This window comes from Branchiostoma lanceolatum, chromosome 2, assembly GCF_035083965.1.
Source record: "Branchiostoma lanceolatum isolate klBraLanc5 chromosome 2, klBraLanc5.hap2, whole genome shotgun sequence".
In the NCBI taxonomy this organism is placed as follows: Eukaryota; Metazoa; Chordata; class Leptocardii; order Amphioxiformes; family Branchiostomatidae; genus Branchiostoma; species Branchiostoma lanceolatum.
This window is the reverse complement of record NC_089723.1, coordinates 21,968,541-21,982,685: the sequence shown is the minus strand read 5'-3', so window position 1 is coordinate 21,982,685 and position 14,145 is coordinate 21,968,541. Positions and strand designations below refer to the sequence as shown.

Genomic DNA, 14,145 nt, shown 5'->3' with positions numbered 1-14,145 from the left:
GATTTCGTACTGGTGGGAGTGTGTCAGGGAGTTCTCAGGGCACCGAATCTAGTATTCTAGCTTTGAAAAGGGTTTTCAACCTACCCCAGTTGATCTATTATCTCAAGAACGTGCTGAACATCATGCCTCCCACCAACAAAACCTCTGTTGACTCAAAAAACTTGGCAGAGGCCTCTCTGATTTCTAAGTACGATTTGAACAAATATTATGGCAGAACTATAAGTGCTACGTTGATACTTTCCTTACATGACAGTAAGATCAACCCAGACACCTTCGCTATGGCAATAATTTTTAATCGCCACACTTTTTCCAATTGTGACCGTAGCATAGTAAGGCTACCTCTCGAATGTCTATCTCCAGTTCATAAATGAAGAAGAAAAATCATTCATTGACAATAGCACTAGGTCATGGTCTACCAAAGCAAATGTTTATTCTTCAGAAGCCTCTTGAAATTCATGATTTATTCGTACAAGTTTGACTTGAACAAATGTTAACACGTTGCATGCTACGATTAAAATGATGATATATGCTAATGATGTAATACGACGTCACACAGCTTTACGTCATCCGATTCAAGTACTTCCTCTCTAGCTGGACTTGATTTCCATCGTGACTTCACGCCTCACCTGACTGCTGACCTCACGTTTGACGTTTTGGTTGGGCTTCGCTGAAGAGCCTGTATAGTGGAAATCATTCAAACAAGAAAATTGCAAGAAATGAGTGTTTACAATATGAATAGCGATGGGCGTTTACGATGGCGATATAGATTCTATTTTCTGAGCATAAGTCTTTTCAGATTCTATAAGATCCAAATATGTCAACATTAGCCCATATTGAGATTGAATATTCATGTGATAAAGGTCATTGTTATTACGAAAATAACCCCACCTCAACTCCTCCCCTTCCAGCAGCTTCCTGTAGGCCGCTATCTCCACGTCCAGCGCCATCTTGATGTTCATGAGCTCCTGGTACTCCACGGTGTGCTGCGTCATCTCCAGCTTCATCTTCTCGATCTGCTGCTCCAGCTCGCCGATCGCCAGCTTGTACTCCTCAATCTCCTTCAGACGGCGGGCCTCTGTCTCCGCGATGTTCGTCTCCAGGGACCCGGTCTAGTAAGGAAGACACAGAATTTTTTTTTACTTTCTCTCTGATTTCATACTACAGTGGACTGAAAACACAATAAACACACAAACACAAAAAAGGTTCGTTTTTAATCTATGAAATTCGCTGATCGATCTGTCAAATAGCTCTGTTGCAGGGAGGTCGCCGCCCGAGTGGAATGTTGCTGAAATGCTACGGTCACCGTGCCCGTAGAGGGTGTGGGAAGTTAAAATCAAACAGGGCCCGGCCGTGCCCCAAAATACCCCGGTAGCCACATGGGGTTCCACGGGGCCACGCCCGGAAACGCACCGTGAAAAACAGCCCGTTAACAACCCGTCGGGGCCCCTTTTTCCGAGTGTAACCGTAACATAACGGTAAGGCGATGACCCAACCTTGTTCTTGAGTGTCTGTGTCTCGGTGACGATAGACTGAAGCATCCTCTTCAGGTTGGTCAGCTCGGACCGGGCGGAAACCAGAGCCTCGTTATCAAGCTCCCGCTGCTGGGCGAACTCGCTGAACTGGAAAGAAACAAACAATATCAACTTTAAGTTTGTTTTGCTTTGTTTGCTCCGTTCCAGAGGACGAGAAACATCAACCCTTTTTTCTATGTAATGTACACAACAATATCCCTGCAACTGGAATATCAATGTTTAGATACAGTCCCTGCCCAAGGGCTATTTGCAACCTTAAATTGTATATACAATGTAGAAAAAGAAAACAGATTGTGTGCAAGATAACAATGGTGACAAATAAGTAGTATGCAATGAAGTATATTTGTACTTTGGAATAGCGCTTTATGCGAGGTACGGTATAGCATCCTTTTTTCACTTTCCATGGTCCTACGGCGTCAATTCGTCACCAGGTCCCGATGGATATTCTAACTACTATACGAGTTAAAAACATTTGGGGGTCTGGACATGCGCCAAAATAGCCCGGTAGCCGCAGGGTGTCCAAGGGGGCTAGCAAGGGGTCACGCCCGAAAGTGAAAAAAAGCCCGTAAACTCCCCGCTGGGGCCCCTTTTTTCTAATTGTCACCACAGTATCAGTGGTGGTCTCACCTTGAGCTTGTACTTGGCCTCGGCCTCTTCCCTGTTTGCCCGTCCCATGATCTCTTGCTGCATGCGGATCTCACGCAGAGTCTCGCTCAGGTCAGGTCCAGTGATGATCGGAGCCTCGGTCTCAACAATGGCCACTGTCTGGTTCAACTGGTACTGCACCTTACGCGTCTCCTGTAATGGTACAAAACTTACATGGTAAGCATATATGATTATCATAGTGAGTGTACAGCAGTATGTACTGTATTCTATAAAGATGATACATTGTTATAATAGAGAGATGTCTACACCCGAAATGTATCGCCAGTTGATGCCTGCGGATTCGAATAATTGGTTGATTGATCAGTGTACAGTCTGTCTACGAACAGCAAGGTAAACGTTCAAGTGACTAAATCTTCAGTGGCTGTTTGTTCTTTCTTGTGTCTTTGAAATTCGTAGCATCAATCGATACATATGTCGTCTATCTACAGCGTCAAGCTTGATTTCAAAAAGTTACATAATCCTTTATTGTTTATCTAGAGCACAAATACAATTTCGGGATGGTTCTAACGTTACGAAGACATGAATAGCAAAGTATTTTATCTAAAACCACATATTTAACAAGAGCCGACGTTTCGATGGCCGTCTGCCATCTTCATCAAGGTAATTCTGACTAGTTCACTGTGCACTGAAGGAAAGTGTTACTGCTAACAATGCAGTCCCAAACGTAAAGTATTGTCACATACATAGTCAGGGCTCAGTGAACCAGTCAGAATTGCCATGATGAAGATGACAGAAACAGTCATCGAAACGTCGGCTCTTGATCAATATGTGATTGTAAATACAGAACTTTGCTATTCAGTCATTCACCAACCTTATGAAGCTATTCATGGTGACAATGACATGCCTACCTCATCATAGACCCTCTTGAGGAACTCAATCTCCTCCTGCGCGGTGGTCAGCTTGTTTTCCACTCCAACACGCTCCACAGTCGCTGCATCAACCTCCTGGAAAAACAGTTTGCACAAATTGTTGTAACTCTGAACAACTGTAGACGTAACATACCATGTATATGTGCAGACCACAGAGAAAAATGCTTTCGGAAGATTCTATACCGGGACCGTGTTCAAAATGCTGAAGTACGGAATACATTCAAACACAACATCGGTCCGTACGATGAACTCCTGACCACAATGACGAACGAAAAGCTAAATTGGTACGAGTACGTGTCACGGTGATCGGGACGAGCCAAAAAGGGTAAGGAAGCGTCCAGGGAGGAAAAAGATAGGTAGGCGACGGAAAAGATGGGTAGATCATATCAGAAAATTGACAAACATGAAACTATGTGAAACACCAAGATGAACAAAAGACCGAGAAGGGTGGAGAAAACTGGTAGCCAGATCTTTAGTGGTATCCCAACTGTCAAATAGTTAGACTTAGTCTGATGGATAAATAAGATGAGAAATCAGAAGAACACGATAGGTACTTCAGAAATACAAGACGACATTTGGGTATCTCCGGCTCCGCCATGGCATATCAGCAATATGGAAATTTAGCGGAAAGAGAAGACCCACCGTTTTGACCGTTGTCAGTTCTGTCCGCATGGCCTCAGTCGTGGCAGTCTCGGTCTCGCACCTGTCCAGTAATCACATCGATAAATGTTCATTTCAACGTCAATAACCTCATATTGAGTCTGAAACTGTCATAGTCAATTTAAAAAATCAGTACATTCTAGTTTCTGGTCAAAAGCTATGTTCGAATTCGATAATACTCCTAAACCTACGGTATGGAGTGAAACATGAAAGAAGAACTTAACTGTGGACTTACTTGGTCTGCCACTCCTGAGTCCGTGCTTGCCAGCTGGCGCTCTCGGCGTCCAGCTGAGCCTTCTCCTGAGTCAGCTGGTCCACCAGCGCCCTCAGCTCCGTCAGCTCCGTCTCGTACAGCTCAGCGATGTCAGTCTCCTCCCGCGCCTCCTGGATCCTGATCTGGGTCGTCAGCTTGGTGTTCCGCTCCTGCAGGGAGCGCACCTTCTCGATGTAGTTGGCGAAACGGTCGTTCAGGACCACCAGCTCCCTCTTCTCACTACTGCGGGTGGCCCTGGCGTCGGCGAGGGTCTGCAGCGCTCCTTCGGTCGGGATGGCGGGGGCGACAACGGGCTTTGCACCGCCAACGCCCGCTCGTGCTGCTTTGCTAGCCATGGCGTTTCCTTAGATCTTCGACCTTGTCTTGATTTTGAAACTGGCGTCTGAGCACGACCCTCGAGGCGTTGTCAGTACCGGTGCTAGAGCATCTACCCGGTACACAGCTTCTTTACACAGTTTTAACTTTAATCACATAGTCACTTGCTGTCAATCTCTTCGGCTCACGATGCTTGCCATTGGTTAACAACGCTGTTCCAGATTATAGAAACACCAGATAGTTTACTGGGTTCAACCAAGTTTACAGAGGACATATCAGGCCCCAATGTGTCAACACGTCACAGGTTCGCGACCTTTCGTTCCCATCCTATGGCTTCATATAGAAAGTTATGCGTGAACTGCTGATGAGCTGAAGAGTATGTAGGGCAATCAAATATTTGAGGGAAAACAAGCTTGTATCTCGTCAGTGAAAACTATGCTTCAAAAGTGCTCCGTATCTATTTGTTACCAGAGCCTATTTCGTATGTAACGTAATGTAGTGACATTTTATTTGCATGCATTGAATTCCATAGTCATTTCGTTTTCAAACCTACGTTAACTAGGATAGGATCCAAACGGAATGCGATGAGTGAAAATATTACAGGTCTTTAGTATTTAGGGCAAGTAAATGTTTGATATGAGTCAAGGCAACACCCTTTTTACACTTTTATCTGTACCAACAGTTCTTTTGAGAACCAGTTGTATTATGTACGCAGCTATTGATTGGCAATTAAAGAAGTGCGAAAATGAAATGTTCATCATCGTTGTAAAAACTTATCAAACATTGGGTTGGGGAGCTGTGTCAGGAAAAACAGGCGTAATGTAAATGGACGGGTAATGATGTCCTTTATCATTTCTCTTCCAGTGAGACCTAAATACCATCTTTCATATTTCATGACCTGTTAGGCTGTAGTAAGAGGGAACGTCAAGGCAGCATTCCACATCGCTGCTAACCAGGGGTCATCCGCTAGTCAACGTCTACGCAGAATTTCTTTTCGCTCCATCTTGGTAATGACATGTCCATACATAATGCATTAGTTCTTGATGTTCCTTGTCCTATTCGTGCGCTGTCATGTATGAATCAGTAGATGTGCCTGGTTGGACATGGACTAAGTGACTGACAGCTGATGCTTACGTAGTTGATCTTGAAGTAACCAACTATTCGAAGAAAAAAAACAGTCTAGCTGCAGAGTAATATCTCTGGCAGAAGTTTTCAGTAAAAGGCAGCAGTGCGCCAAAACCTCTTCTTTGGTGTCCTTACACTAGCCACAAAAGATAAGAAGAAGCTACGGTCGAATCAAGTCAAACCAAAATGAGCGTCGTAACGACTCAACCGAAAACGAGCGAGGCGATTCGTAGCTCTGTGAGATCCTCTCTGGCCGACAGAGGCGAAGCCGAATCGTTCAAGGCAAGAACACGGTCCATCAGAGCGGGCAATGTCATCACATCGCTGGGAGGGGCGGGCGGCGCGCTGCAGACCATGGCCGGCGCACGCAAGGCCCGGTCCCAAGAGAAAGAGGAACTGTCCTCCCTGAACAACCGCTTCGCCTCCTACATCCAGAATATGCGCTCCCTCCAACAACGCAACTCCGCACTGGAGGCGCAGGTTCTGAAGCTACAGGCGACTGAGACGACGGCACACACGAAGGCGCTGTTTGAGAAGGAGACCAAAGACCTGCGGAAGCTGGTCGACGAGCTATCCGAAGACAAGGCCAAGATGGTGCTGGAGAGGAACAAATGGAGGGATCAGGCTGAGGAGTACAAGAAAAAGTAAGATTGTTTTGGCGCAAGCTCCGATTTATTCAGTAAGGCCTGTCTTGTAAGCGTAATATTTCCATGGAAGAAAAGTAATGTGGTAAGTACTGGGTGTAAAAAACGCTCACTACCTGAGTGTACAGGTGGCAAGAGAAGGTGTCGATTAGTTAAAATGATTATGCCCTTCTGTGTTGTCAACTATATACTGAATGTTTGCTGACTGTTTGTTGCTACACAGGTTGGACGATGAGGCGGCCTGGCACGCCGAGCTGAATACTGAGGTTGCAAAGCTCAATAAAGTAGGTTTCATATTCTTCTAGTATTTCAGGTTATTGTACATGTACCCAATCAAATTAGGGATCTGATTCTTGTGTTTACCATATTTGAGCTGTCTTACTGTACAATGTACGATATTTTTTTGTTTATAGACAAAGTTATTCATATACAAGATATACCTAGTACTTTACGTCTTATCTCTAGGACTTGTACGCCGTGACACTGATACGTGTGGACCTCCAGAATAAGCTTGCTACAATGCAGGAAGAGATCGATTTCATGATGTTGGTTCACAAGCAGGTACGTATCAATATTAGTGTTACTATTGCGTCTGGACACAAATTATCAACATACTTCATATTACCTAAACATTCATTGCTTAGTTGCAACTCCACGAGGCCAGTGCACCGCACTGCGACCAAGCAATTTGACAGCTTTTAACGAATTTCATGGATAACAAAACGAATCTTTCAAGTATACCCTTTGTGTGCTTTGTTGTCTTTTCAGCCATACTTTGCATAATGCTTCATACTTATTCCAATTCAAAAGTCAAGGCTTACACAAATTCAGGCAAGGTCACAGCGAGGTCGCAGCGCGATAGCTGTCTGGTAGAATGGGAACCTTACTAATGAAAAAGTTACAAGGAGCTATCTATGCCCGGACATGTCCTAAATCCGGATATTCTCATGAGTTCTCAATTGCAGGAACTGAAGCAACTTCAAGACCAGTTGAACCAGAGCCTGTCCATTGTTGCCGTGGAGCAGACCCAGGAAGCTGGACCTGATGTCATCGCTGAGCTGTATGACCTGCGGCAGATCTATGAAAATTTCTGCCGGGACATTCAGGAGGAAGCAGAGGCCAAGTACAAGGAGAAAGTGAGACACAGAAAGATAAATTCTGATGTTGTGTTGACATACATAACTGGGGAACTTTGAAATTCGTTTAGATGGCTGTGCAATTTGATATAAAGAAGCGAAAAGAATTTCTGATCAAAACAAAGAAAACAACGCACAGAATGTGGCAGTTTTTTTTCAGTACTGATATCGTAAAATTATTGTATGGCATATGATAAAATTTTTCCTGTAATATCAATATAGTCTGATGATAAGATAGAAAAACACTTTCCTGTGCGCGTTTCCCTCTAGTTTACCGAGATTGAGCTCGAACGGGAGCGGGACAGCAAGACGATGCTGGCCGCCAGGGGTGAACTCATTACCTCCCGTAAAGAGCTGTCCGAGCTGCGAGGACAGCTCAACACCGTTATGACCACCACGGAGACCCTGCAAAGCCAGGTGAAGTTACGATAAAGAAGAAATTTATTGCACGACCGTCGTATACGGTACAATGTATGTTTACAACTATCAAACAATGTTATAGAATAAAAGTTAATGAATGTCTTTAACAGGATTAGTCAAGTCATGGTCACCAGTAAATACAATGTTGTATGCATCGTGAAGCAGAGGGTCATCCGTTGATTTTAAATGAGAACCACGATTTTGTGGTAAAAATGTTATGTTTTGTGGAGCAGGAAATCTTTGAAGGAGTCGCATTAATAACACAAACACTCATCATTTTTTCTTCTTTCAAGTCAGGTTATGTCTAAGCAACACGTAAATTCGTCAAGGAAAGGAGAAGCACAACTATTAAGGACCGCAAAGTCTTTTACATTGTAGACATAGTTGAGAAGTTTTTTTTAAACAAAAAATAAACTCGGCTCTGTCTTCTGTTTGCAGAGCTCGTTAACTCCATCTACCGATGTCCAACAAGTAACGATGACAACCCAGAGGGGAATTTTCTAATACCGTACATGCTGCTGAAGAAAGCTACTCTCACATAAAGCGAAGGTCAGTAAAACGATGATTAAAGTACTTTTGTATTTGAACATCAAAGAGTGACTTAGGAAAATGTGCCTTCACCTTTTGCATCGACGATACGGCATACTCATACCCAAGACTATCCAGTCCAGAACCTCAACAATCACAGTCACACAGCTTATTTATTTATTTATTGGTTCGGCATGAACACATTGATACATGAACAGTCAGAGTTTACCAACTAGAGAATGGCCATTCTCATTGTCTAATTCACATACTTATCGCCTCCCAGGTCATCCTGATCCTTGAACCATTGAACATCACTGAAGCAACAAGATGTCTACATTGTGTGCTGAATTTTAACAGCTGTAACAGTCGAAGATAATGAACATCAACGCATTGCTAATGCTAATCGAACGACACTTCATCATTAGGCAACTCGACCTCATCATTACAAACAGCTATTGTCTTCGCAATAATTGTTCATAAGAAAGGCAAAAGTACAAAAGTATCAAAGATACGTAAATCAAGCATTGCATTCGCGACTGCACTTGCTTACAAGCATTATATTTAGTTATGACAAATGTCGGTCTTACCATGTGAATTTTTTGGTTTCATTACTAAATCAGCCAGTCAACCGACATGGATAATCAGTATCACATTTTGACCAGAGACCGGTAGTCAACTGGAAGAATAACGAGTATGGAATTCGTAACTCTGTTACACTTCGACTTCGACTATTTTGTTATCTGCATGTGCTTGTCATTGTGCAATTGTTTTACCAACTGACGAATAAAAACATTGAAAAATTTAAGCTGCATTCACTCGATTTCTATATGATTTCCTGATAATTTCATATTAATTAGAAGTACCATACAAAACTATGCATGTATAGTTGTAGAAGACCTTACGGAAGTCGCTGTAATTTTGTTGTGTCAATGAAGATTTCCATACATTTAAACGTATGACTATATCCGACAATAAAATTGAAATACAAAATCAGGTCATGGTTTTTGCACGACAAACAGAAAAAAACGTTTTCCTTTAATGTATGGTAAGAATATACACCCAGGTCCCTTGGTCTGTTTTTCAGGTGTCCCTGGATTCATACACAGATACGTTACATAAGACACAAGAATATATATTAAAACTCAGTACCAGTCCAAATGCTTAAAGTCAAAGTAGACGTTGTTGATATACGTTATGTTTTATGTGCAAAGTACCAAGAACCTAATATATTATGATAAAACATACCCAGGACGACAGCTAGCAATCAGTAGTCATCTTTAACAATTGAATACCGTTTTTAACATAGCTTTGAGTAATTTGAACTACTATCATGGGGTCTGTAGGGCTCAAAATACATACAGAAGGCATATAAACAGGTTCATGATTATCCATGTACTCAGTACAAGATATCAGACATCTTGACTAATTATCTGATGCTATACAGGTCTTACTTTCTGACTTCTTTGAAACTTCTTGAAGATGATATCAAGGCAGGGAAATCATGAAGGATAGAGAACAGAAACATTATTTGGGAACCATATTAACAACCATACGTCAAAGTTATTCAGGTGTTTAGACCTTGTGTTAAAGTACTTTGGAGACTCGCAGTCTTCAAGTCAGCAAAACAGTTGCTTGTACAGTAGTTCGTTGTCTCAACTGAGTCAGGCAAGTGTTCGCCAGCAACTTCATAGTTATGCCTAATCATCATCATCTATCGGCCATCGGCCGGGACTAAATAAGTACATACATCACTCCAAATCGCCTTGTCCAACATCATTTGTCCTAAGTGTTCATATGCAATCCTAGTGTCTCTGACTAAACTATCGGTAAAAGTCAAACTTCTGCTGTGCACTTGGCCTCTTGGTTTCCATAGAAGGATGTCCGAAACTATTTGCTGTTTGGCTCGAAAGCAGTGTCCAGCAAATGTTACACGACGGTGGGTGAGCTTTTGAGACAACCGCGGAAGACTTCCATAAATTGTTTTGAGAGTAGCGTGTTGTGTCCAAGAAATGTTCTGTGCCCTGCGTAGTAGCTTTGTATAGGTCCCATCCAGTCTGTTTTGGAGCTGACAGGTAAGCGTCCAAGTTTCTGCACCGTAGAGTAGTATCGGTTCCACAAGGGTAAGAAAAACTTGTACCTTCAGTTTGTTAGGAATGTTAGATTTCCATATTTTCACTGCACGAAATGGCCACGTATCCTGACGGATCCGACGTATCCGGAATCGGGCCTCATGGCGTTTCCGAGCGAATCCGGAAAAATCCCAGTTCACTGCTCGGATACTGAAGTGCCCGCAGATCCGACTAATTCCGACGCCGTATTCTTCTGGATTCGTGATGCGCCTCGGATACCCGAAGATATTTGCGCGGATCCCTCGTTTTTTGATATTTGGAATGTTCGGATTGTTTGTATGTCGGTAGTTGCTTCGGATCCTGACGAATAAATACACGCGGCACGGCATGATCTCATTTCCTGACGAATCCAGCAGATCCGGAATTGCGCATCATAGCAGATACGGAACGTTTCCGATTGGATCCGATACACCTCAGATCAGACAATTCCGGCGCCGTATACGTCTGGATCCTTCATACGTTTCGGGTACAGATACGGAACGTTTCCGAGCAAATTCAGACAATTACCAGGTACACCTCAGATCCGGCAATTCCGACGCCGTATACGTCTGGATCCGTGATGCGCGTCGGATACCTGAGGATATTTGCGCGGATCCTTCGTTTCTAGATATTTGTCAATATGGCAGAGATGTTCGGATTGTTTGTCGGTAGTTGCTTCGAATTCTGACCAACAAATACACACTGCACGGCACGCGGCATGATCTCAGATCCTGACGAATCCAACAGATCCGGAATTGCGCATCATAGCAGATACGGAACGTTTCCGATTGGATCCGATGCACCTCAGATCCGACAATTCCCGCGCCGTATACGTCTGGATCCTTCATATGTTTCGGGTACAGATACGGAACGTTTCCGAGCAAATTCGGACAAATACCAGGAACACCTCAGATCCAGCAATTCTGATGCCGTATACGTCTGGATACGTTTCGGGTACAGATACAATATCTACTCGGATCTTTCATTTTTTTATGTATTTGCCAATATGTTAGAAGTTCAGATTTGCCAATATGTTAGAAGTCATGAGCTGTCTCGGATCCTGACGTGTACGGAACACGGATTCGTGTCGGATATCCAAATTACCCACAAGACACTTCTGGGCGCGACAAACGTTAACGGTTTTCTTTCGGTTAACAGCACAGACAAGAACGGCGTTTCATCACCTTCTGTGCTTAACATGGCATCGCCAGAGTCTACCATGGTCGACCAGTGATTTTTGAGTGACTTGAGAGTCGAAGGGAATTCGGTGTAAACTCAAACGCACGGAATTGCGACGTTGTCTTCTTCGTGCATGCAATATTCGTCGCCCCCCTCCCCCCTTGTAAACGCTGGTAGGGAGTTGATTCATCATTTTGAGGGACTGCCTTTTGGTAAGTACAAATTGAAAAATTCCCGTTTCTAACTAGTTTTGACGTCAGTTATCCTCCTATTGTGGCTTGACATATCATCGCATTCGCATGACCATAAGAATTCTCCAGCCGACCTGCCCTTTTACGGCGTTAGGATCTAGGAAATTTAAAATTTCAATTTGTTCATTCTTGCCAATGGTCAGCAGACATGTGTGTCTGGTTAACGTTTCAAATACAAAATAGCAAGCAGTGGAGGGAAAGATAATTAAAGATATGGAAGGGAAGAAAATGTCATAAGTATTTGTCCCACAAAGATCCCACCGTTTGTGGATAGTGAAGTAGAACTTATAAGGAGGCAGTAGTGTGCCTCAGTGATTATTTCATTCTGTTATAGCTGTGCATGTTTGATCAATATCATATTCAAGTTATAGATGTAAGTTTTACGTAGTCAATTCAACGATGCCCAGATTCATTTTTTTACACATGCGAGTATGTGATATGTTTAATATTTGTCATTGTTTCCATTTATATATACATATCCAGTACAGCATCGGCAGATACTTCCTTCACAAATGCAGCACATATTGTGAGGACCTTGGCTGGGAACAAAGCAATCAACTGTCAGATGCTCAGCTGCTGAGTACCTCAGGCTCCTTTGGTAAGTCCATCATCGGTACACTTCAATGTTAGCTGAGAGAGGCATGATGGATATCCATTGTCCCGTGTTTTTTGTAGCTGCTGTGATGAAACGAAGCCCATGTCAAAATCATGTGACATGTTCCTTAAATACGTGAATTGATATTTATTCATCATTTGGTTTTATCATATAGGAACTGGTTCATCACAAGATGGACTCCAAGCTGAGTCCAACATGCAGATACAGAAGAAATCAGCCTTGCCTGTCCCTTACCAAGAATGCATGGAAGAAGTGAACTCAGATGTAGTCAGAGAATGGGGAGAGGACGATTATACACATGCAGTTCCACGGCATATGCTACTTACGTTTAAAATGTGGCGTGTCATCATGGGAGTTCTTCAGACAGTATAATGTTACTTTCTATTTTCAACCTCTGTATTTGAAATAATTGTATCTGATGGCTTTTAGACGAAGAGCTGGCCACAAATAAGGCTTTTATTACTTTAGTGGAATATTTAGAACATGTAGATAATTTTGGTCCAAGGGCACTATACAGTAGTAAATATTACCACAATGTTGTGATGGTGTTAATTGTAATACATTTCATAATTTTTCAGAACATTGTGCTTGCACAACCCCAATTTACCGACATTAACCTGCATATGCAGTGGTGCTTTGAGTATGTGGATGTCCCTCAGCCTGTCTCAAATGAAATGGATCATTTAGCCACATAGTACTTCCGTATTGTATTGTATTTGATAGTTTTTGAACTTAGAAATACATTATTTTGAGATATGAAATGATACATATGTTACATACAGGCTTTCCCAAACTTCCTGTCATTCAAAATGATGTTTTGGGTATAGTTAAATTAGGAATGCAAGCACTTAGTCGGATCCGTTACGGATTCGTTGTTGGGTCCACCTGTATCCGTCGGTATTCACCATTTTCTTCAAAATACAGAAAAATCCCTGTACGCATCCGTCAGGATCTGTGGCATTTCCGTACAGTGTACGGCTCCGTATTCGTCGAAAATCCCTTACTTTCGGATTCTTCAGGAAATATTCCATATACCGGTGCGGAAATAGTCGGATACGTTACACGAATCCGCATGTATCCGTCAGTATCCGCCAAAAATACAGAAAAATTCCTGTTCGTATCCGTCAGGATCGGTGGCATTTCCGTACAGTGTACGGCTCCGTATTCGTCGAAAATCCCTTACTTTCGGATTCTTCAGGAAATATTCCATATACCGGTGCGGAAATAGTCGGATACGTTACACGAATCCGCATGTATCCGTCAGTATCCGCCAAAATTAAGAAAAATTCCTGTTCGTATCCGTCAGGATCGGTGGCATTTCCGTACAGTGTACGGCTCCGTATTCGTCGAAAATCCCTTACTTTCGGATTCTTCAGGAAATATTCCATATACCGGTGCGGAAATAGTCGGATACCTTACACGAATCCGCATGTATCCGTCAGTATCCGTCAGTATCCGACAAAAATACAGAAAAATCCCGGTACGTATACGCCGGGAAACGAGGCCATTTCGTGCAGTGTTTGTCCAACTTGTTGCTTGCTTCCCATGCTAGGGCTTTTCTAATTTAAAGGTCTTTCTTTGAGCACATAATGTAAGAACCAAGATATTTGAAATCATGTACTCTATGAATGAGTGTCCCAGACAGGGATCTGAGTTCAAGTGTTCCAGAGATGTTGCTAATGTATTCTGTCTTAGATTCATTACAATATAGCCCCACTTGGGATGCAGACTCTTCTAGGGATTGTAGCAGAGTTTCGGCATTTTTGATCATTTCAGCAACTAGAGCAAGATCATCTGCAAAATCCAAATCAGTAAGATACTG

The 14,145-nt window shown here is 42.8% G+C and overlaps 2 protein-coding genes and 1 long non-coding RNA gene across 3 annotated transcripts; 2 read left to right on the top strand and 1 right to left on the bottom strand.

Moving 5' to 3' along the window:
* Positions 1–277: 277 nt before the first annotated feature.
* Positions 278–4,452, bottom strand: LOC136427932 (non-neuronal cytoplasmic intermediate filament protein-like). The gene is made up of 7 exons (XM_066417164.1): positions 3,963–4,452; positions 3,710–3,770; positions 3,047–3,142; positions 2,160–2,330; positions 1,494–1,619; positions 889–1,109; positions 278–676 (listed from the first exon to the last, which is right to left on the bottom strand). The coding sequence occupies exons 1-7, from the start codon at positions 4,334–4,336 to the stop codon at positions 640–642; spliced, it is 1,086 nt and encodes a 361-aa protein (XP_066273261.1). The 5' UTR covers positions 4,337–4,452; the 3' UTR covers positions 278–639.
* Positions 4,453–5,190: 738 nt separating this feature from the next.
* Positions 5,191–8,974, top strand: LOC136427934 (non-neuronal cytoplasmic intermediate filament protein-like). Its single transcript, XM_066417167.1, has 7 exons — positions 5,191–6,085; positions 6,309–6,369; positions 6,551–6,646; positions 7,051–7,221; positions 7,492–7,638; positions 8,080–8,190; positions 8,453–8,974. The coding sequence occupies exons 1-6, from the start codon at positions 5,628–5,630 to the stop codon at positions 8,143–8,145; spliced, it is 999 nt and encodes a 332-aa protein (XP_066273264.1). The 5' UTR covers positions 5,191–5,627; the 3' UTR covers positions 8,146–8,190; positions 8,453–8,974.
* Positions 8,975–10,336: 1,362 nt separating this feature from the next.
* On the top strand, positions 10,337–13,774 carry LOC136427935 (uncharacterized). Its single transcript, XR_010754542.1, has 2 exons — positions 10,337–12,305; positions 12,478–13,774. It is a non-coding gene; the product is annotated as an uncharacterized lncRNA (long non-coding RNA).
* The last annotated feature ends 371 nt before the right edge of the window (positions 13,775–14,145 follow it).